The sequence below is a fragment of the Anomaloglossus baeobatrachus genome, chromosome 5 (genome assembly GCF_048569485.1).
Source record: "Anomaloglossus baeobatrachus isolate aAnoBae1 chromosome 5, aAnoBae1.hap1, whole genome shotgun sequence".
Classification (NCBI taxonomy): domain Eukaryota; kingdom Metazoa; phylum Chordata; class Amphibia; order Anura; family Aromobatidae; genus Anomaloglossus; species Anomaloglossus baeobatrachus.
In genome coordinates this window covers 8,473,851-8,498,562 of record NC_134357.1, presented here as the reverse complement: position 1 = coordinate 8,498,562, position 24,712 = coordinate 8,473,851, and the positions used below count along the sequence as shown (strand labels likewise).

Below are 24,712 nucleotides of genomic sequence, written 5' to 3'. Positions count from 1 at the left end.
TTCTCATGTTGTAAGCTGGATGTTCTTAATTCTCAATAAATGAACATTCTCTGTTGCTCGCTGTGGACATCGCGCTGATTAACCCGCTGCTAACAGTTACACCTCCTCCAATACCCTGCGACCGGACCACCGTCTGCGACCCAACCAAGATCACACTGGGAGCTTTAACTCCCAGCTCCTCACTCTTTGGGAGCTACTACTGTCCTGACTGTTCCCTCCCACCAGTCTGCCTGACCCCTAGGTGGGTGGCTCTTTTCCAGCTGGACCACCCACCGGTGTGCCTGACAGGGTATGGTGTGAGGTGTGGTTAGGATTTGATTGCTGATGGAAGCAATACCAGTGCGTAGGACCCCAGAACCATGGAGGGTGAGTTCTGCACCATGAGAGACAGGGGTGCAGTTCCCTGTGACACCCTGATGCAGTCATGGGCGTCACATACACCCACCAGCATAGCAATCTGCAGATGGCCTCAGCAGTCACTGAGTGGAAGGTGCTCAGACCCTTGAGAGACCAGCGTTGCTTTTCGTTACCTGCCCTGCAGGTGAATGAGCAAATTCTGATCAGGAAGGGTTTTCAGCCGGGAGGATAGAACAGACACATTGTAACAAACTGCCGCTGTCTGACCAGCACCGAATCAATATAAACACAAATTATTCAATTTACTGACCACAAGCGTCAGTAATGGACCTGAGAATGGTGGAAGGGGGGCATCTCACCATCACAGATTACGGTCACTGGACAGCAGTGGTATTGGGTATCGATGAGCGAACCCCAATAGTAAAGTCTGAGGTTTGTATCAGAAACCTGGTGTTCGGGGCTTAAACTCAAACACCGGCTAATAATGGAAGTCCATGTCCGAGTTTGGATGCTGTTTAGATGCTGAATAAAGCTTGTTGAAAAGCTGCAACACAACCAATCAGCAAGCTTTAGGCATGGGGAAGATGCCTGGATGCTGTTAGGAACAAAATAAATACCTTTTTTTTTTAAATTATGTGAGGTCACCCTGTGATGGTGGGCTATGGGGGAGGTGTATCTTGCTGTACAGATTCCTATTTCAAGCTGGGTTCATTGTCTTATTTGAACTACTTCTGTGTACATTTCTATTGTTGTAGGTAATCACCCCCTAAAATGCAAGGTTGTATCCTCTTGAGGCACTTCCATCCCTGGGAGTAGGGGGAGGTGGGCCTAGAGTCCAACTAGTGTAAACTCTGCTTACCTGGGAGATTCAGGCAGAGTGAGCTGAAACTTGAAGGGAGCAGGAGCTCCAGCCTGTGTGGCTGTGGACACGGACGGAGCTAGGCCTGTGTGGCGGCCCGTGGGATTGTGTGGAACTCTTTGGACTACTGTAAGGACGATTGCTTTGTAATCCGGTCCGAGGATTGTCGGGAAGGGCCCCCGAATCTGTTTTACGTGGACTTATCGTGTGCTGTTCCAGTGTTCTTGTGAATAAACCTGTTGGATCGTTCCTCGGCCTGTTGTCTCTCCTTGCTCTGCTGTACACCCCGTCACATAGACATTGAGTATTCTTCACTGTAAGAGCAGTATGACTGTGGAATATGTTATATAGGCATTAGGTATTCTTCACTGTAAGAGCAGTATGACTGTGGAATATACTCTAGAAGGAGTCACTGCTATAGGGGTGATAAGACTGGACATTATTGTTTAGACATTCAGCATCATTTACTGCAGCTGAAGTCTATCTGTGTAGATGATCAGGATTGTTAGGATTGTTTCTGCCTGGGCTATGGGATATTCTCCATAGGTGATCAGAATTCTTTACTGTAAGAGCAATAAGTTCAGGCTATATTCTCTATAGGTTGTAAGAGCAATCAGACTGTAACATTCTCTATAGATGATCAGCCTCTCCTCTTTACAGTAAGAGCAATAAAGCTGTGGCAGATATTCTGGAGACAATAATAATTCTTTACTTCTGAGCTGTAGAAAATGTTGATTAAACAATAAAGATTCTTTACTGTAAGAGCAATAAGTCTGTGAAATATTCTCCAGAAATGAAGATTCTTTGCTAACAATGTATCTTCTTGGTGTCATCTGCTTTCACACCTCCGGTTTGAGCAGTGCGGCTAAATCCGGCTCTAAAACCTATGTAACGGATGCGGCGAACAAAAAGCATCCTTTGCATAAGTTTTTACATGTGGCCCTTCCGTTTTTTGCCGGTTGCGTCACGCTACTGAGCATGCGCAGTGCAAAAAAACGTATGCGGCGGCCGGATGAGTTTTTTGCCGCATCGCGCCGCATCCGGCGTCCATAGGCATGCATTGGAAAAAGCGCCGCATCCGGAGGATGCGGCGCAATGCGTTTTTTTTCGCCGAACAAAAAAACGTGCCAGGCAACGTTCCATCCGGCTAAATATGCCGCATCCGGCAAAAACCGGACCGAACGCAAGGCCATGCGGCACAATCTGGCACTAATGAAAGTCTATGCAAATAACGCAACCGGCGGCAAAAAAAAAAAACGGTTGCGTTTTTTCTGCAAAGAGCCGGATTGTGCCGCACAGCAAGCAAGCCAGAAAGGAGCGATCCCGGCCCTGACTGTGGTGCGGCAGCTGCCTCCGGTCCTCTGCGCTGCGCGGCTCCTTTAAGAATCCACTGGAGGATCTCTTGGCTCATGGTTGATCACTTTGATCAGACTTCTCAGGGACATCATTGTCCGTTTATTTCATGAATGTAAAGTCTTTTTTTCTACATTTTGTGACAGCGATTCGGCCGTGCAAGAAAGTCTCGTGTGACCAGGGCGAGTGCGTCCTGAAGAAGTACGCTCCGCACTACAAGTGTCGCTGCCACTACCCGCACCAGGGCCCCACGTGCAGCGCAGGTAAGAGCCGGCGACCGCGAGATCTCCGCTCCATGTCAGTGAATAGAAACCCCTTCCCCCATCATCTCCCTCAGTGACAGATGATGGACAGGAGCCATTTCTCAACCGTATTAACTATATTTCTGGAAGTGGCTGACGTCATAATCATAAACAGCTGATGAGCTCGTTACAATGTGTCAGCAAGGCAGAAAGGGGACACATCCAACATGTCACCACAGGGGGATGTCAGAGAATGTCTGGGGGTCCAGAAGGCCTGACATATATAAGGGCGGGTATGGGGACAGAATACACAGCGAGCTCTCTGTCAGTGACAGCCCTGACTGTGCGGAGCAGTCGCCGTCGCTGTCCGGGCCGGTCATTGTTTCCTTATTTTTGCAGTCGAGTCTGTTTGCACCAACAACCCCTGTAAGAACGGAGGAACCTGCCTGAGAAAGCTGCTCCCCAAGTTTATCTGCGTCTGTCCGAACAGCTTCAGGGGGACGTTCTGTGAGATCGGTGAGTGACACCTGCTCCTCCTGATGTATCCCATAATGATGTCACAGGCTGCAATCATCTGCAGGAAACCAGCGAGGAGGAGCGGCTGCTGATGTCATCACACGCCACCGTCTTCTGTATACAGCTCTTCTGCAAAACCATGTGTCACTTGTGACGGGGGTGTACAACAGAGCAAAGGATGGACGAGGCCGAGGGACGATCCAACAGGTTTATTAACAGGAATGCAAGAACAGCACACGATAAGTCCACGTAAAACAGATTCGGGGGCCCTTCCCGACAATCCTCGGACCGGATTACAAAGCAATCGTCCTTACAGTAGTCCAAAGAGTTCCACGCAATCCCACGGGCCGCCACACAGGCCTAGCTCCATCCGTGTCCACAGCCACCCAGGCTGGAGCTCCTGCTCCCTTCAAGTTTCAGCTCACTCTGCCTGAATCTCCCAGGTAAGCAGAGTTTACACTAGTTGGACTCTAGGCCCACCTCCCCCTACTCCCAGGGATGGAAGTGCCTCAAGAGGATATAACCTTGCATTTTAGGGGGTGATTAGCTACAACAATAGAAATGTACACAGAAGTAGTTCAAATAAGACAATGAACCCAGCTTGAAATAGGAATCTGTACAGCATATACAGTGAGAGGGTAAATTACATCTTCACAATCCCTCCCCCTCCCAACTTGTGTACGTACTAGGGACCTCTACAGGTCACTGGTTAAGTACACACAGGCAGAGCGTTACTTACATGTGGCTTCATGCAGCCACGAATTGGCATCGTAGCTCTCCCACATCATTGCCCAGGAGAACAGCTGAAGGCAGACCACCCATCACCCCAACCACACATCGCCTGACCCCAAAACCAAAGCTCAGATCCACAGTGGCTGTGGGAATAGTCCTCCATTGTCCACCAGCCAGTTCAATGACAATCCCAGGTCCTCTATGGATTGCCTCAGGCCGAACCACTCGGGGATCAGCCAGTGTGAGGAAAGCACCCGAGTCACAAAATCCAACAAGTCTCTGTCCATCCAGCACAACCTCCTGCAAGTGCTTACCTCGATGAGCAGAAGTCGTCATAACTGCAGGTCGCACCCCGTAAACTCCTGGTGGTGCAACATGGGCTGAGTCACTAGGCCAGTCCTCACATAGCGGTGCCACATCTTCCTCCATGGCGCTGGGCTGTAAATAATTAACAATCCGATTGGGCGCAGGATCAGTCCTCATTTGAACAGCTGGGCAGGAGACTTGCCGATGCCCTGGCTGTCCACATTGATAGCATCTGAGCTGGGTCTCCCTCCATCCAAGGCGTCCTCTTGGGTAAGGGGTAGGGGAACTTGGAGGCCGGCTCCCACCTGAAGGTGCTGTAGGGGTTTGAGGATGATTCCTCCATGGCCTGGCTGGGCATGAGGCCTGCAAATGCCCGGGATGCCTACAAACATAACACCTGCGCTCTGTTACTTCCTCTCCCCGGCGTATTCCAGAAAGTGCAGTAGAAGCAACTGAAGGCACATTAACACGGGTATCAACATGTGGTGGCTTAGAGGAACGGGGAACAATGGGGACAGAATAACTGGGGGCATCCGGTGTTGTGGAGCTGTTAGGCGTCTCTCCATCCTCCAACAGAACCCTCCACTGAGGCTTGATGGTGAGCACCTCATCAGCGAGAGCAGCAGCTTCCTCCACTGTCGCTGGTTTTCTCTCACGCACCCATTCCCGGATCTCAGCGGGGCACTTGAAGTAAAACTGCTCTTTTAGGAGGACCTGGAGGACGGTCTCCAAGGTTAAGGCCTCCTCTGCCTCCAACCAACGATGCCACAGATGTTTGAGTTTGTGGGCATACATCTTGAAGGACACTTCCTCATCACATGCTAGAGTACGGAACTGAGTCCTGTAAGTGTCTGGCGTTACAGCATAATGTTCTAGAATAGTCTGTTTAATATCCGCATACTCACAGTTCCACCGATGGTCCATAGCTCTATAGGCTGCAGCAGCTCCACCCTCTAAGAGCCCAACCAGATGCCGGACACGCTCCCTTTCTGGGACTTCCATTAATCGACACTGATGCTCAAAGTCCTGGAAGAAGCCCTCAATGTCACCAGCAGCCTCATTAAACTGCTTGAAGTCTTTGCGGGACACTCTGGGAAGTTCCCTCATGATGGGTGCTGGGGTTACAGTCTGTCTGGAACCTCTCGCGGCTTCCACAGCGAGCTGCTTATCCAGCAATGTCATCTCCTCCATCCTGCGCTCCTTCTCTTCAGCTCCACGCATGGCCTCCCTCTTATCTTCTATGGTGGCCTCATCTCCAAGCAGTGCCATCTTTTCCTTGTACCACACAACCCATTGACTTTTTTGGGTATTCACCTCCGGCTCCCGTCTTTGCTCCCCTTGCTGTGGAAATTGTTCCTCGGTGCTATCTTGCAGGCAAGCGTGTTCCAATGCCTCAATTAGTTGCTCCTTAGAGAGTCCTTTGTAGCCGACACCTAATTCACGGGCCTTTGTTTGTAGACTCGCCACAGTCCAGTTCCTGTATCCTGAGGTTCTGGTTTCAGACGTCGATTGGCTGTTGTCCTCCATTTCTTCTGCTCTGATCCCGCCGCTGCCAACCAGTTTGTGACGGGGGTGTACAACAGAGCAAAGGATGGACGAGGCCGAGGGACGATCCAACAGGTTTATTAACAGGAATGCAAGAACAGCACACGATAAGTCCACGTAAAACAGATTCGGGGGCCCTTCCCGACAATCCTCGGACCGGATTACAAAGCAATCGTCCTTACAGTAGTCCAAAGAGTTCCACACAATCCCACGGGCCGCCACACAGGCCTAGCTCCGTCCGTGTCCACAGCCACACAGGCTGGAGCTCCTGCTCCCTTCAAGTTTCAGCTCACTCTGCCTGAATCTCCCAGGTAAGCAGAGTTTACACTAGTTGGACTCTAGGCCCACCTCCCCCTACTCCCAGGGATGGAAGTGCCTCAAGAGGATATAACCTTGCATTTTAGGGGGGTGATTACCTACAACAATAGAAATGTACACAGAAGTAGTTCAAATAAGACAATGAACCCAGCTTGAAATAGGAATCTGCACAGCATATACAGTGAGAGGGTAAATTACATCTTCACATCACTGATAACAGAACACATTGATCCTGCACCGATCCATGTTACTACATCCCATGCCCTGCACACCGAAGATGACCAGCAGCATGTGTGCAGCCTATATATACTGTATATACTACTATATACCGTATACAACCAACAAAATACTCAGCATTCAGCCTATATATACTGTATATACTACTATATACCGTATACAACCAACAAAATCCTCAGTATTCAGCCTATATATACTGTATATACTACTATATACCGTATACAACCAACAAAATCCTCAGTGTGCAGCCTATATATACTGTATATACTACTATATACCGTATACAACCAACAAAATACTCAGCATTCAGCCTATATATACTGTATATACTACTATATACCGTATACAACCAACAAAATCCTCAGTATTCAGCCTATATATACTGTATATACTACTATATACCGTATACAACCAACAAAATCCTCAGTGTGCAGCCTATATATACTGTATATACTACTATATACCGTATACAACCGACAAAATACTCAGTGTGCAGCCTATATATACTCTATATACGACTATATACCGTATACAACCAACAAAATCCTCAGTGTTCAGCCTATATATACTGTATATACTACTATATACCGTATACAACCAACAAAATCCTCAGTGTTCAGCCTATATATACTGTATATACTACTATATACCGTATACAACCAACAAAATCCTCAGTGTGCAGCCTATATATACTGTATATACTACTATATACCGTATACAACCGACAAAATACTCAGTGTGCAGCCTATATATACTCTATATACGACTATATACCGTATACAACCAACAAAATCCTCAGTGTTCAGCCTATATATACTGTATATACTACTATATACCGTATACAACCAACAAAATCCTCACTGTTCAGCCTATATATACTGTATATACTACTATATACCATATACAACCAACAAAATCCTCAGTATTCAGCCTATATATACTGTATATACTACTATATACCGTATACAACCAACAAAATCCTCAGTATTCAGCCTATATATACTGTATATACTACTATATACCATATACAACCAACAAAATCCTCAGTATTCAGCCTATATATACTGTATATACTACTATATACCGTATACAACCAACAAAATCCTCAGTGTTCAGCCTATATATACTGTATATACTACTATATACCATATACAACCAACAAAATCCTCAGTATTCAGCCTATATATACTGTATATACTACTATATACCGTATACAACCAACAAAATCCTCAGTATTCAGCCTATATATACTGTATATACTACTATATACTGTATACAACCGACACAATCCTCAGTGTTCAGCCTATATATACTGTATATACTACTATATACCGTATACAACCAACAAAATCCTCAGTATTCAGCCTATATATACTGTATATACTACTATATACCGTATACAACCGACAAAATCCTCAGTGCTCAGCCTATATATACTGTATATACTACTATATACCGTATACAACCGACAAAATCCTCAGTATTCAGCCTATATATACTGTATATACTACTATATACTGTATACAACCGACACAATCCTCAGTGTTCAGCCTATATATACTGTATATACTACTATATACCATATACAACCAACAAAATCCTCAGTATTCAGCCTATATATACTGTATATACTACTATATACCGTATACAACCAACAAAATCCTCAGTATTCAGCCTATATATACTGTATATACTACTATATATACAACTGACAAAATCCTCAGTATTCAGCCTATATATACTGTATATACTACTATATATACAACTGACAAAATCCTCAGTATTCAGCCTATATATACTGTATATACTACTATATACTGTATACAACCGACACAATCCTCAGTGTTCAGCCTATATATACTGTATATACTACTATATACCGTATACAACCGACAAAATCCTCAGTATTCAGCCTATATATACTGTATATACTACTATATACTGTATACAACCGACACAATCCTCAGTGTTCAGCCTATATATACTGTATATACTACTATATACCGTATACAACCGACAAAATCCTCAGTGCTCAGCCTATATATACTGTATATACTACTATATATACCGTATACAACCGACACAATCCTCAGTGTTCAGCCTATATATACTGTATATACTACTATATACTGTATACAACCGACAAAATCCTCAGTGTTCAGCCTATATATACTGTATATACTACTATATACCGTATACAACCGACAAAATCCTCAGTGTTCAGCCTATATATACTGTATATACTACTATATATACCGTATACAACCGACACAATCCTCAGTGTTCAGCCTATATATACTGTATATACTACTATATACTGTATACAACCGACACAATCCTCAGTATTCAGCCTATATATACTGTATATACTACTATATACCATATACAACCAACAAAATCCTCAGTATTCAGCCTATATATACTGTATAAACTACTATATATACCGTATACAACCAACAAAATCCTCAGTATTCAGCCTATATATACTGTATATACTACTATATATACAACCAACAAAATCCTCAGTATTCAGTGACCGCCCGTCTCCTCCATCCTCAGTATTCGGTGACCGCCCGTCTCCTCCGTCCTCAGTATTCAGTGACTGCCCGTCTCCTCCGTCCTCAGTATTCAGTGACCGCCCGTCTCCTCCGTGCTCAGTATTCAGTGACCGCCCGTCTCCTCCGTGCTCAGTATTCAGTGACCGCCCGTCTCCTCCGTCCTCAGTATTCAGTGACCGCCCGTCTCCTCCATCCTCAGTATTCAGTGACCGCCCGTCTCCTCCATCCTCAGTATTCAGTGACCGCTCGTCTCCTCCGTCCTCAGTATTCAGTGACCGCTCGTCTCCTCCATCCTCAGTATTCAGTGACCGCTCGTCTCCTCCATCCTCAGTATTCAGTGACCGCCCGTCTCCTCCATCCTCACTATTCAGTGACCGCTCGTCTCCTCCGTCCTCAGGATTCAGTGACCGCCCGTCTCCTCCGTCCTCAGTATTCAGTGACCGCCCATCTCCTCCGTCCTCAGTATTCAGTGACCGCCCGTCTCCTCCGTCCTCAGTATTCAGTGACCGCTCCTCTCCTCCGTCCTCAGTATTCGGTGACCGCCCATCTCCTCCGTCCTCAGTATTCAGTGACCGCCCGTCTCCTCCGTCCTCAGTATTCAGTGACCGCCCGTCTCCTCCATCCTCAGTATTCCGTGACCGCCCGTCTCCTCCATCCTCAGTATTCAGTGACCGCCCGTCTCCTTCGTCCTCAGTATTCAGTGATCACCCGTCTCCTCCGTCCTCAGTATTCAGTGACCGCCCGTCTCCTCCATCCTCAGTATTCAGTGACCGCCCGTCTCCTCCGTCCTCAGTATTCAGTGACCGCTCGTCTCCTCCGTCCTCAGTATTCAGTGACCGTCCGTCTCCTCCGTCCTCAGTATTCAGTGACCGCCCGTCTCCTCCGTCCTCAGTATTCAGCCTATATATACTGTATATACAACTGACAAAATCCTCAGCATTCAGTGACCGCCCGTCACCTCCATCCTCAGTATTCAGTGACCGCCCGTCTCCTCCGTTCCCAGTATTCAGTGACCGCCCGTCTCCTCCGTCCTCAGTATTCAGTGACCGCCCGTCTCCTCTGTCCTCAGTATTCAGTGACTGCCCGTCTCCTCCGTCCTCAGTATTCAGTGACCGCCCGTCACCTCCATCCTCAGTATTCAGTGACCGCCCGTCTCCTCCGTTCCCAGTATTCAGTGACCGCCCGTCTCCTCCGTCCTCAGTATTCAGTGACCGCCCGTCTCCTCCGTCCTCAGTATTCAGTGACCGCCCGTCTCCTCTGTCCTCAGTATTCAGTGACTGCCCGTCTCCTCCGTCCTCAGTATTCAGTGACTGCCCGTCTCCTCCGTCCTCAGTATTCGGTGACCGCCCGTCTCCTCCGTCCTCAGTATTCGGTGACTGCCCGTCTCCTCCGTCCTCAGTATTCGGTGACCGCCCGTCTCCTCCGTCCTCAGTATTCGGTGACTGCCCGTCTCCTCCGTCCTCAGTATTCGGTGACCGCCCGTCTCCTCCGTCCTCAGTATTCGGTGACTGCCCGTCTCCTCCGTCCTCAGTATTCGGTGACCGCCCGTCTCCTCCGTCCTCACACGATCAGCGATACTGATTGCGCCTGATAAGGGTGTAGATGTCCATAGCAACCAATCATTCGTTTATGAACCTTCCCCCCTCAGCGTCCAGCGACTGCTACAGGAACGATGGCCTCCGGTACCGCGGCTATGCCAGCCACACCGAGGACGGCCACCGCTGCCTGCCCTGGGACTCCTACCTCCTGGCCAAGGAGGGCGTCAGCGCCTTTGTGCCGGACATTTGGCAGTTTGGGGTCGGGGAGCACAATTTCTGCAGGTAAATCTCCAGCCGTTCTGTGTACACAGCTCCTATGCAGAGCCATGTTTCTCCAGTAACTCCTGCTGTTCCTTTCTGTCTGTATGGAGGTGCACATACTTATCGCTGTCATTTCCTCCTCCGCACAGAAACCCGGACGGAGCTGGGAAGCCATGGTGCTACTACCTGGATAAGGAGGAGAAGCTGAAGTGGGACCTGTGTAACGTGTCTGCATGTCCCGCCGGTAACTATCCCTCTCCCCCGGTATAATACCGCCCTGTGTAACGTGTCTGCATGTCCCTCAGGTAACTATCTGTCACGCTCCCCGGGTCCTCGGCTCCCCTTCCCGGGTCCTCTGTTCCGCTCCCCGGGTCCTCAGCCCCGCTCCCCGGCTCACCTGCCACGCTCCCCGCTCTCCAGCCTCCGGTGCCCGTCCTTCCCAGGCCCCCTGGTCTCCGATCCCGGCGCCCGACGGCTTCCCAGGCCCTGGCCGGCTCCCCTGCGTCCTCCTCTCAGCTTCCTTCCCTGGCTTCTGGCACCCGGGCCGCGCGCATGCGCATTAGGGCGCGCGCGCGGTCACTGACCCTTTCTTAAAGGGCCAGCGTCCATTAACAGGAAATGAGGCTAATCAGGTACAGGGTATAAAGGGGTTTATTGTCCAAGGGGGCGGGGCCTGATCTTCGTGTTTCCTAAGCTAGGAGTCAGGTCTCCTGGTGTCTCTGTGCATATACTCACCTATCTCTCTTGTAGAGCCGTGCCTGCCTCGCCATCCAGTCCTGCCGTATCCTGAACCCCGAACGCTGTCCATCTGCCATCCTGACAGTCCGCACCATCCCGGATCCCTGCGGTGACTCGTCATCTCGCTCCAAAGGTTCCGGACCCCGCCTGACATCATCTCGGCTTCCGAACCTGAGCTGCGTCACCCGGACTACCACCCGTGACTCCGTGGTCCCAGGGACTTCTCCGCTATACTCGTGTGCACGGACTGTTCTGCTGTTTATAGTGTTCCAGCTACCGGACTCTTTACTACCATCTAGGAGTTCGGCCCAGTGGATCCACCTCCTGGGTCTACCCGTCCACCTGGCCGTGACAGTAAGATCAGGCCATGGATCCCGCTGCAGCACTAGCAGCCGTACAGGAGGAACTCCAACGCCAGTGTGAAGTCCAGACCCGCATGCTGCAATTCATGTCTTCTGTGGACGCTCGCCTGAACACGCTACAAGCGGCAGTTACGACTTCAACATCCTGGGCTTCCACTAGTCAATCCACGGATCCAGCTCCTGTGGCGACTTCTTCAGATACCACCAGACTTCGGTTGGCTTCACCACCCCGGTACGCCGGAGACCCCAAGACCTGCAGGGGATTCTTAAAGGGAACCTGTCAGCAGAAATGTCCCCTAAAACCTAACAGATTCCCCCTCTGCAGCTCCTGGGCTGCAATCTATAAAGGTCCCTGTTATGATTGTGCCCACTTTCTGACCGAAAAAAAGTGTTTATAAAGTTGTACCTTTTTGGCTTCTGATTCTGTAAATCCGTCACGGGGGCGGGCTGCCTGATGGCCGTTATTTTGCCCCCTGGTCCTGTATGTCGCCCCCATCGCTGATTTCAATACTTCTGGACGCCGCCCACTGCTCCAGCCATCCCCGCGCATGCCCAGTGCCCATCTCTCGGGGATGAGCACTGTGCCCAGCGTCACCGCTGGTGACGTGCACGCAGGGTTAAGATTATGGGCGGTGCTGTGATGTTTATTCCTAAGCAACCGCCCATAATCGCGGGACCGCGCTTTCGGTGTAGTCACTGCTCCGCGCTCTTCCCATCTATTTCCTGCCTCGGGGCAAGATGGGAAGGAGGCGAAGTGAGGTCAGCAGCAGCGCGCTTGCGCAGAAAGAAGCAGGCCGAGGGGGAAAGCGCGGTCCCGCGATTATGGGCGGTTGCTTAGGAATAAACATCACAGCACCGCCCATAATCTTAACCCTGCGTGCACGTCACCAGCGGTGACGCTGGGCACAGTGCTCATCCCCGAGAGATGGGCACTGGGCATGCGCGGGGATGGCTGGAGCAGTGGGCGGCGTCCAGAAGTATTGAAATCAGCGATGGGGGCGGCATACAGGACCAGGGGGCAGAATAACGGCCATCAGGCAGCCCGCCCCCGTGACGGATTTACAGAATCAGAAGCCAAAAAGGTACAACTTTATAAACACTTTTTTTCGGTCAGAAAGTGGGCACAATCATAACAGGGACCTTTATAGAATGCAGCCCAGGAGCTGCAGAGGGGGAATCTGTTAGGTTTTAGGGGACATTTCTGCTGACAGGTTCCCTTTAAACCAATGCTCCCTCCATTTCACGCAGCTGCCGCATTTGTTTGCCTCCGACCAAGCCAAGGTCGCCTTCATCATGTCCCATCTAGAGGGTGAGGCACTGGCGTGGATGAACCCCTTGTGGGAGAAGGGGGATCCTGTGACCACGAACATCCAGGACTTCCTGCAGGCATTCCGTGGTACCTTTGATGAGCCCGGACGCGCCTCCGCGTCTGCTTCGTCTCTTCTCCGGTTACGTCAGGGGACTCTGACGGTGGGTCAATACGCAATCCGGTTTCGCACCCTGGCCTCAGAACTCGGGTGGAACAACGAGGCCCTAACCGCCGCCTTCTGGGAAGGACTCTCAGGGCGAATTAAAGACGAGCTGGCGGGTCGTGACGTACCGACCACCCTGGATGCCCTGATTGCCCTAGCGACTCGAGTGGACATTCGCTTTCAGGAGCGATCCAAGGAAGTGTCCCGTGAGAGACGTCCGGTACGGCATTCCTCTCCTCCGCAGAAACCCTCCGTACTTCAGTCATCGACAGCTGGGGCTCCCGTCCACGAGCCCATGCAGATCGACCGAGTGCGTCAGTCTGAACAACGTCGAGCAGAGCGGCTCGCTAAGGGTCTCTGCTTTTACTGCGGTGAGGGCACACACCTGCTACGCTCCTGTCCAGAGAGGCCGGGAAACGCCAAAGCCTAGGGTTGGTAGGAGAGGCCACCCTAGGTGCTGGGACTCTCTCTGACCCGGTTACATGGACAGTGCAAGTGACAACGGGAGAGACGCGGTTCACGGCTGATGCCTACCTCGATTCCGGGGCAGCAGGCAATTTCATCCAGCAGGCCACGGTGGACAAGTACCGGGTGCCTGTTATTCCACTCGACAAGCCCCTAGTGATTGCCTCGGTGGATGGGAGACCCCTCTCTGACACCATCTCCTGGATCACCAGGCCGGTCGAACTGCGTATCGGTGCCCTTCACACCGAGAACATCGCTTTCTACGTCCTCCCACACATGTCCCACCAGATCCTGCTGGGACTTCCATGGTTGCGGACACACGAACCATCAGTTACCTGGGGCACTGGCGAAATCACCAGATGGGGCTCTTCGTGTCATGAGAGGTGCCTAAAGTCCATACAACCCATCCGACGACCTCCGGTTCCAGAGAACCTACCGGGGCTGCCCTCGGCCTATTGGTCCTTTGCAGATGTCTTTGATAAAAAGGAATCCGAGGTACTGCCGCCGCATCGTCCATACGATTGTGCCATCGACCTGCTCCCAGGAACAACACCACCACGAGGACGGATATATCCTTTATCTCCAGCCGAAACAAGGGCCATGTCTGCTTACATCTCAGAGAGCCTGGCAAGGGGGTTCATTCGGAGATCCTCCTCTCCTGCTGGAGCAGGTTTCTTCTTTGTCAAGAAGAAAGAGGGCGACTTACGCCCATGCATAGACTACCGGGGTTTGAATCAAATCACCGTAAAAAACAAGTACCCTCTGCCGCTCATTCCCAAATTGTTTGACCGGCTTAGAGGAGCTCGTGTGTTCACCAAGCTGGATCTTCGGGGTGCTTACAATCTGGTACGCATCCGCTCTGGTGACGAATGGAAAACCGCGTTCAATACGCGCGATGGACATTATGAATACTGCGTGATGCCCTTCGGCCTGTGTAACGCTCCTGCCGTCTTTCAAGAACTGGTGAACGACGTGTTCCGGGACCTTCTCTACATCTGTGTGGTAGTGTATCTAGATGACATCCTTGTCTTCTCTCCGGACCTCCAAACCCACAGAGAAAACGTACAGCTGGTTCTACAAAGACTGAGAGAGAATCGTCTGTACGCAAAGTATGAGAAGTGTGTCTTTGAGCAGTCTTCTCTCCCCTTCCTGGGGTACATCATCTCTGATACTGGACTGCAGATGGATCCCAAGAAGGTCTCCGCCATTCTCAACTGGCCTCCTCCTTCTGGACTGAAGGCAATCCAACGCTTCCTGGGATTCGCCAACTACTACCGCCAGTTTATCCCTCACTTCTCTGCCTTGACTGCTCCTCTCTCCGCTTTGACTAAGAAGGAGGCTAATCCAAAGGACTGGTCACCTGCGGCTGACGCCGCGTTTGGCTCTCTGAAGCGGGCTTTTGCTTCCTCTCCTGTACTCCACCGTCCGGAGTTAAACCGCCAGTTCACCTTGGAGGTGGATGCCTCCTCCTCAGGAGCCGGAGCAGTGCTCATGCAAAAGTCCTCCTCCGGGAAGATGGTGACTTGCGGATTCTTCTCCAAGGGCTTCTCAGCGCCTGAACGCAACTACACCATCGGTGACCGAGAGCTCTTGGCAGTCAAACTGGCTTTGGAGGAATGGCGCTACCTCCTGGAAGGGGCAGTGTACCCCGTGATTATTTACACGGACCACAAGAACTTGGAATACCTACGGTCCGCTCAGCGTCTGAACCCACGGCAAGCCAGGTGGTCCCTATTCTTTGCCAGGTTTGATTTCCGGCTTCACTTCCGACCCGCGGACAAGAATGTACGCGCTGATGCCTTGTCCAGGTCTTTCATGCCCATGGAGCAGGAGGAAGAGACTACCCAACCCATCATTTGTCCTAGTAAAATCATTCCGGTGGCCCCTGTCACCCTGGCCCAGATACCGCCCGGGAAGACCTACGTCTCCGAGGTAGACAGGGAAAAAGTGTTACACTGGGGTCATGCCTCGAAAACAGCCGGTCATGCTGGTCAGAAAAAGACATGGGGTGCGATTGTACGTCATTATTGGTGGCCATCCCTTCGCACGGACGTCGCTGCTTTTGTATCCGCCTGTTCCTCTTGTGCCAGGAACAAGACGCCCAAACACCTCCCATATGGCCGTCTTCTGCCTCTGCCGATACCCTCAGTTCCGTGGCAACACATAGCAATGGACTTTATTACGGACTTGCCATTGTCCTCCGGACACACAGTCATATGGGTCGTGGTGGACCGGTTCTCTAAAATGGCCCATTTCGTCCCTATGGCTGGACTGCCCTCTGCTCAGGAACTCGCGGACGCCTATATACAACACATCTTCCGCTTGCATGGCTTTCCATTACACATCGTATCCGACAGAGGAACTCAGTTCACCTCCCGCTTCTGGAGGGCTCTCTGTAAACATCTGGGAGTGACTCTGGACTTTTCATCTGCATACCATCCTCAGTCTAATGGCCAGGTAGAGAGGGTCAATCAAATCTTGACCTCTTTCTTACGTCACTATGTTAACGCCCATCACGACGACTGGTCCACGCTTCTTCCTTAGGCTGAATTCTCCCACAACCACCACATCAGTGAGTCCTCCTCCAGCTCTCCCTTCCATGTCGTTTACGGACTTCAGCCTTCCATCCCATTGCCTGTATCTCCTTCTTCGGATGTCCCTGCTGCAGATACTGTAGCCCGTGACTTTGCAACCATTTGGGACTCTGTCAAAGCGTCCCTTGGGCGTGCTTCCCTGCGGATGAAAAGACACGCAGACAAGAAACGTCTGGACCCTCCGTGTTTCTCTCCTGGAGATCTCGTCTGGCTTGCTTCCCAGTACGTCCGCCTGAAGATACCATCATACAAGCTGGGTCCTCGCTACATTGGGCCGTTTAAAGTCCTCAACAAGATCAATGAGGTCTCCTACAAGCTACAGCTCCCGGCCACGATGAGGATACCCAACTCATTCCACGTCTCCCTGCTCAAGCCGGTTGTCCTTGGTCCCTTCTCCGCTGCTGCCAGTCCGGCTCCTCCACCTATTGCCGATGACGACATCTATGCGGTAAGGGATATCGTGGCCATGAAGACCGTACGAGGTCGACAGTTCTTCCTGGTGGACTGGGAAGGGTATGGTCCTGAGGATAGGTCCTGGGAGCCCCGGGAGAACGTGGGCACTCCTCTGATCCGTGCCTTCATGTCCCGGTTGCGGGGAGGGGGGCGTGGGGGGGGGGGGGTACTGTCACGCTCCCCAGGTCCTCGGCTCCCCTTCCCGGGTCCTCTGTTCCGCTCCCCGGGTCCTCAGCCCCGCTCCCCGGCTCACCTGCCACGCTCCCCGCTCTCCAGCCTCCGGTGCCCGTCCTTCCCAGGCCCCCTGGTCTCCGATCCCAGCGCCCGACGGCTTCCCAGGCCCTGGCCGGCTCCCCTGCGTCCTCCTCTCAGCTTCCTTCCCTGGCTTCTGGCACCCGGGCCGCGCGCATGCGCATTAGGGCGCGCGCGCGGTCACTGACCCTTTCTTAAAGGGCCAGCGTCCATTAACAGGAAATGAGGCTAATCAGGTACAGGGTATAAAGGGGTTTATTATCCAAGGGGGCGGGGCCTGATCTTCGTGTTTCCTAAGCTAGGAGTCAGGTCTCCTGGTGTCTCTGTGCATATACTCACCTATCTCTCTTGTAGAGCCGTGCCTGCCTCGCCATCCGGTCCTGACCGAATCCCGAACCCCGAACGCTGTCCATCTGCCATCCTGACAGTCCGTACCATCTCGGATCCCTGCGGTGACTCGTCATCTCGCTCCAAAGGTTCCGGACCCCGCCTGACATCATCTCGGCTTCCGAACCTGAGCTGCGTCACCCGGACTACCACCCGTGACTCCGTGGTCCCAGGGACTTCTCCGCTATACTCGTGTGCACGGACTGTTCTGCTGTTTATAGTGTTCCAGCTACCGGACTCTTTACTACCATCTAGGAGTTCGGCCCAGTGGATCCACCTCCTGGGTCTGCCCGTCCACCTGGCCGTGACACTATCCCTCTCCCCCGGTATAATACCGCCCTGTGTAACGTGTCTGCATGTCCCTCAGGTAACTATCTCCGTCGCCCGGTATAATACCGCCCTGTGTAACGTGTCTGCATGTCCCTCAGGTAACTATCTCCGTCCCCCGGTATAATACCGCCCTGTGTGACTTGTCTGCGTGTCCTGCCGGTAACTATCTCCGTCCCCCGGTATAATACCGCCCTGTGTAACGTGTCTGCATGTCCCGCCGGTAACTATCCCCCTCCCCCGGTATAATACCGCCCTGTGTAACCCCTCTCAGATCGGTTCCCGATCACTGTAAGAGCGCTGCTTGCTGTCACTGAATGGGAGCGTCTATGGAGCAGATATGTGTCCTAATATTTTTTCAGCTGAAGGTTTGTTACTATTGTCTCTGGCCTGGACTTACACGTGTTATTGATGGAAATGATGAAGGATTGTCTGCACTGATACATTGTAACAACCCCTCAGCTGTGAGACGTTTTCAGGCTTTCTCCTTTGTGTCTAAATAATAATTTAACCTTTTACTTCCTGGAAGCAGAGATCTTGAGGTGACGGAAGATATATCTTTCTATTGTACAATTATCAAGCTTAATTCTTCATCTGTGGAGAACCACAACTCCCAGCAGAGCCTGACCAGTCCATGCTGAGAATTGTAGCCTCCAGATCCGATGCATCATGACTCCCATCCTCCTCTGACTCCTTCTGTTCTGTAGTTCCACGTCCCAATGTGACGACCACACTGAAGCCACCAAACTCCACGGCATTGCCGACGCCCCCCACCAACGCCAGCGCCCCGTTCTCCACGTGTGGCACCAGAGAGCTGGCCCCTGGCACCCGGGGGAGGATCTTCGGGGGGTTACGATCTCAGCCGGGGAAGCACCCGTGGTTGGCATCACTGCAGCTGAAGAGTCCGGTGGCATCGCTCAGTGCCGGGCATCTCTGCGGGGGCACTTTAATTGCTGAATGCTGGATCCTGACAGCTGCGCATTGTGTAAAACATCTGTAAGTATCAGATCATCGCCCCTGGGTGAGGGTACGGGGGTGTCCAGGATTATAGAAACAGCGCCCCCCCAGCCCACAGGGTGTGTGTGGTATTACAGCTGAGTGCCAGTAAAGATCAGGTATATCATATCACACGGCTTCTGATTCTCCTGGGTTGTATCAATGAAGCTCAATTATTGTAGAATGAGAAGTGTCAGATCTCTGATTGCTGTCAGGGAATGTAAACTTTTTATTTACTGAAAATCCAGTTTGACTTAATATTTTTCACAGTTTACTAGTTTGTGACAACTCTACCGGGTCTAGACAATCCTCTGTTAGCAAAACATATCAGCAGCACAAATCTCTGTGCTGTGCTAGCAGTTTGTTACAATGTATCAGTGCAGGTAAAGTGTCTCCGCCTGGAGTCCGGGCTGCTGAGGTCACAGCAGATTGTGTAGACTGGTTACAGTCAGTGATGGCTGAGCATTGGGGGTCTGGAGACGCTCGTTTACTCAATCGTGTATCGCAGGTGCTCAGGTGCCATGCTTGTGTCCCCGACAAACGTTTCGTGGCTGTTAGACAGCCAATCAACATGTAGGGATTGACTGCTATATACGGTAATCCCGTAGCCATTTTGTGATTGGCCGACCACATCACGTCATCTGGTCTTATGAGACTCAGGGGCGCAATGCTCGGCATACTGTCCTCTGGAAGCAGATCAGGGAGAGGTGGTGTAGGAAGGAGCGCTTAGGTTAGAGCAAGCATATAGGCAGACTCACTTGCACCATTTATTGCCTTTCTTCTGACTCTAAAGGCTGTTTTTAGTCTTAAGCAAATAAATCATTAAAACAGCATGTGGTCCTCCCTATTTTTGATAACCAGCCAAGATAAAGCAGACAGCTGGGTGCTGGTATTATCAGGTTGGGAAGGTCCATGATTATTTGGCCCTCCCAAGCCTAAAAATATCAGCCCGCAGCCGCTGGCACATCCATTAGATGATACAATTCTTGCACTTTTCCCAGCTCTTCCCAATTGCCCTGGGGCAGTGCCAATCACGGTAATACTTGTGGGGTTGATGTTGACTGTGAATTGACAAAAATATTACCCCGTTTGCCACCGCACCAGGGTAATCGGGAAGAGCCAGGTACAGTGCAAGAATTAAAACAAAAATTCTTTTGTCAGCTCATCGAACCACAGCATATGTGAAGTCTGGAGGAGTCCAATCAATCCAGGGCGGTGCAGGGAACTTGATTCCGAATAACCACAAAGGAGATAGTATTCTTGGTTTGAAAATTCCAGCAACTCGACCAGGAAATTATAAAAACAACTTTTATTCCATATCTTTAAAATAGTTAAAAATGAGCATGTTTTAAAAAAACATATGGTTCACCAATGCAGGGAATACGCTTACGCGTTTCGGACTGGAGTAAGGACTCTCCAGTCCAAAACGCGTAAGCGTATTCCAAGCATTGGTGAACCATATGTTTTTTTTTAAATCATGCTTATTTTTTAACTATTTTAAAGATATGGAATAAAAGTTGTTTTTATAATTTCCAGGTTGAGTTGCTGGAATTTTCAAACCAAGAATACAGTGCAAAAATTGTATCATCTAATGGATGTGCCACTTCTGGAGTGGCTATGGGCTGATATTTTTAGGCTGGGGAGGGCCAAATAACTATGGACCTTCCCAACCGGATAATACCAGCCCCCAGTTGCCTGCTTTACATTCACTGGTTATCAAAAATATGTGGACCCCATGACAATTTTTTAAAATTATTTATTTAGTTCCCAGCAGATGTGTTCAGGCATCTCCTCATGCTGTTCCCATTCCATTTCAATGGTGTTTCCATTCATTTCAGTGATTTTCTTGCTCCACCCGAGCCCTCCTGGGAGGGTCTACCAGAAAAATGCTCGGGTTCCCCAATGACTGCCATTATACTCATTACTCAAGTGACTCTATGTCCTGCAGGTCACATCCGGGTCTGTGGAGAGTGTCCCTGGGTAAGCTGGATCTTCAGAAGAAGGAGACGATGGAGCAGATATTTGATGTGGAGAAGATAATTATACACGAGAATTACCGGGAAGAAATGTTCAGTCTCCATAACGATATCGGTGAGTGACAGGTCCGGGGCGGGGAGGACACGGATGAGAACGTATGCCTGTAAACTGTGAGGAACATCCCCAGGATCTACAAGTCCTCTGCCAAATTATGGGAAAGCTGGGTCCATCCAATATGGCCACAAATATACATCTGGCAGTGGCCATCACCCAGCTTTCCCAGCCTCCTGAATGACATGTGTAATGGAAAGTTCTGCAACTTTCTAATGGACTCTAGGCCCAACTCATCATCGGGGGGTTGTTGTTTTTTTTCATCACTTTTCTATTATATTTTTTACTACAAAGTTTTCAAAATTTTATGCAAAATTTAAAAATGTTTATTTATTTAGTCTTTTACCTATTTTTCATAGTAAAGGTTGCATGGTCCGTTAAAATGTCGCACATAACTCATTTTCACAAAAATTTGTGACATGCAAAAAAAACTACTCCAGGAACGATCTGGAGAATTGCAGAAAAATATTGTAACAATCGCAAATGAATTGGACCCAAACGTGAATTACAAAAAAACGTGCAATCACGTACGAGCGAAGAGAAAGCCGTCAAACAAGTAGGAAATGAGTCCAAAATAGGCAAAAGTCTAAAGAGAATTTGGCACAAAACCAATGAAAATAGACTTAAAAAGAGACAAAAAAAATAGCCACAAATACAATAATGAATCCGCCCATTTTTGCTTCAATTTCTCATCTTTTGTAAGATCTCTGCTTGCTGTTGGAAAATCAGAAACAGCCTTGCATTAGATCCAGATACTGAAAACTCATCTACATCCAGCATTTCTCACAGCTGAGGGTTTGTTACAATGTATCCAGTAGTCATCCCTGAAGTAGGCAGATCAGCTGCACAAACCTTTCTCCCGTGCTGATGGTTTGTTACAATGTATCAGTTTAGCAATGAGATGATTATCTGGACTGGAGACAATTATATGAACAGGCCGCATGGGTTTTCAGCTTGTGTGTAAATTTCTGAATTCATTGACAGCAAGCAGAGATCCTGAGAGTTGTAAGGAGCTGAGATTATGACACAATGTATGTTAGAGGTAATTTTGGGGGGTTATTTTGGAGGGTGGTTTGGGGGGGCTCCTGGTTATTAATATTGTTTCCTTTGTCGCAGCTCTTATAAAACTAAAGAAAGTCAAAGGTAAATGCGCCTGGGAGACGCGGAATGTGAAGACGGCGTGTTTACCGAGCCGCGAGTTCTCACCGGGAAAGCTCTGCGATATTTCTGGATGGGGGATGACAGAAAAAAGTGAGTTACCTGCTGATCCTCTGCTGCCTGACGACAGGTGATTTATATATTATGAATTGTATATCATTCCATTAATGATTGGCATCCCTTCTTATAGAGAGATAGAAAATCTGCAGCTGCATCCCCCTCCTCCCCCCTCTCCTATTAGCTCCTTTATTCCTGCAGACAGAGGTTGTGTCCTCTGGTCTGGTGTCTTGTCAGTTTCCTCTGTCCCCGCAGGACTCCTCTGACTTGTCCTCTGTGGTCTCTGACAGGTGCGACCGCTTATCTCGTTGATGCTTCTGTCCAAGTGATTCCTGAAACCAACTGCTCCGACGCCAAATCTTATGGGAAGCTGATTGACGGCAGTATGCTCTGCGCCGGGGTCCCTGAGGGCGGCATAGATGCCTGCCAGGTAGGTCTCTGTGCTCGGGTCTCCACTTTGTGCTCTTCCTTCTAATCTTAAAGTGCGCTCCGCTATGGTCCGTCCCTGCATATTACAAGGGTCCCTGACTATTGGCTGATACAGGGAAGCATGGTGGGAGCTGCTCCCTTTCCCGCTGATTGCATGCTTATATCATTCATTTTTCTTTGTAATTGCGGATAATTACCAGTGTCATTTACAGAAGTGGGATCAATGGTTCCAAAAATAATAATAATAATAATAACCTGTCCTTTATAAATGTAACCTAACTTTGGACAAGCCTCTAGGGGTGCAGTACTGTCCCTGGTGATATAGGGGTACAGTATCTGATTCTTGGGGATATAATGGTGCTATACACAGCGATATAGTCTTGTAGTATCTGTTCCCTGGTGATATAGTGGTGCAGCATACGGTCCCTGGTGATATAATGGTAGCTATATAGTGTGGTAGTATCTGGTCCCTGGTGATCTATTGGTGCAGTATCTGGTCCAGGATAATACAGTGGTGCATTATCTGGTCCCTGGTGATCTAGTGGCTTCATGTGCCATTCTTGGTTATATGCTGGCTTGGTGTTTGGCCCCATGTGATATAGTGGTGTAATATCTGGTATCTCATAATATCATGGTGCGGTATCTGTTCCCTGGTGATTTAGGGGTGCAGTATCTGGTCCCTGATGGTCTACTGGTTCCATGTGCCGTCCATGGTGTCCAGTATCCATTCCTGGTGATGTATGAGAGTAGTGTCATCCTGGTGGTCTAGTGGTTCCAGTGGTGCCGTCCTTGATGTCCAGTCCCATGTGTTGTAGGGGTGCAGTATCTGGTCCCTGGTGATGTATGAGAGTAGTGTCATCCTGGTGGTCTAGTGGTTCTATGTGCTGTCCTTGATGTCCAGTTCCATGTGTTGTCGTGGTGCAGTATCTGGTCCCTGGTGATGTATGAGAGCAGTGTCATCCTGGTGGTCTAGTGGTTTTGTGTGCCGTCCTTGATGTCCAGTCCCATGTGCTGTGGTGGTGCTGTACTCGGCCCCTGGTGATGTATGAGAGTAGTGTCATCCTGGTGGTCTAGTGGTTCTATGTGCTGTCCTTGATGTCCAGTTCCATGTGTTGTCGTGGTGCAGTATCTGGTCCCTGGTGATGTATGAGAGTAGTGTCATCCTGGTGGTCTAGTGGTTCTGTGTGCCGTCCTTGATGTCCAGTTCCATGTGTTGTTGTGGTGCAGTACCCGGCCCCTGGTGATGTATGAGAGTAGTGTCATCCTGGTGGTCTAGTGGTTCTGTGTGCTGTCCTTGATGTCCAGTCCCATGTGTTGTCGTGGTGCAGTACCCCGTCCCTGGTGATGTATGAGAGCAGTGTCATCCTGGTGGTCTCGCTCCCCTTTGATACGGTGATAAGACGCTGCCTAGTTCTTGGTTGGTGGCCATCTGTGGTCATCCTGGGGCTTAGACTATAATGTGATTAATCAGTTCATCGTCCCCGATAAGTCACCCCTGGTGGCCCAGTGAACAGTGGCTCTCCCTTGTGCTTCAGTGCTCATCTGCTACTCTTCCGTGGGATCCGGTGACCCGGTCTCTGTGCCTGTATATCAGTTGGCGATCGATAGATTCAGTGGTCATCTATTAGGATGTTGTAATTATTCTGAATTATCCCTGGTGGTCCCGTGGAGTTCTCCAGCTATCCTCCGAGCATCCCCGGTGATCCAGTGGCCACTGAATGTGATGGTGATCGTGTGGTTTAGTGGTCGTTACATCTTTCCTGAAACTAATAGACAGTGACACCGGACACACGGGGCTCAGCTGGCCCAGGATGAACGCATCTTATCCTTGTCTTTTCAGGGTGACTCCGGGGGTCCCCTGGCCTGTGACAGTGATGGTCAGACGCAGGTGGCCGGGGTGGTGAGCTGGGGAGAGAAGTGCGGAGTGAAGGACAAGCCCGGGGTCTACACACACGTCTACAGATTCCTACCATGGATCGAAAACCACATGAAGTCCAGTCCCTAAGCGCAGAATCCAGGATCCCGGTCCGACGTGACCCAGACCACAAGAACGCCATTACATTGGAGCAGTCTCTGTCCGGGGCACGTGACGGGTCAGTGCCGAGAATGTGA

The 24,712-nt window shown here is 50.0% G+C and overlaps 1 protein-coding gene across 1 annotated transcript; it reads left to right on the top strand.

Moving 5' to 3' along the window:
- The first annotated feature begins 359 nt into the window (after positions 1–359).
- On the top strand, positions 360–24,712 carry HABP2 (hyaluronan binding protein 2). The gene is made up of 10 exons (XM_075348128.1): positions 360–366; positions 2,716–2,832; positions 3,211–3,327; positions 10,672–10,843; positions 10,972–11,066; positions 18,580–18,868; positions 20,817–20,959; positions 22,073–22,207; positions 22,462–22,601; positions 24,441–24,712. Exons 1-10 carry the CDS (start codon positions 360–362, stop codon positions 24,603–24,605), a joined length of 1,380 nt encoding a protein of 459 aa, XP_075204243.1. The 3' UTR covers positions 24,606–24,712.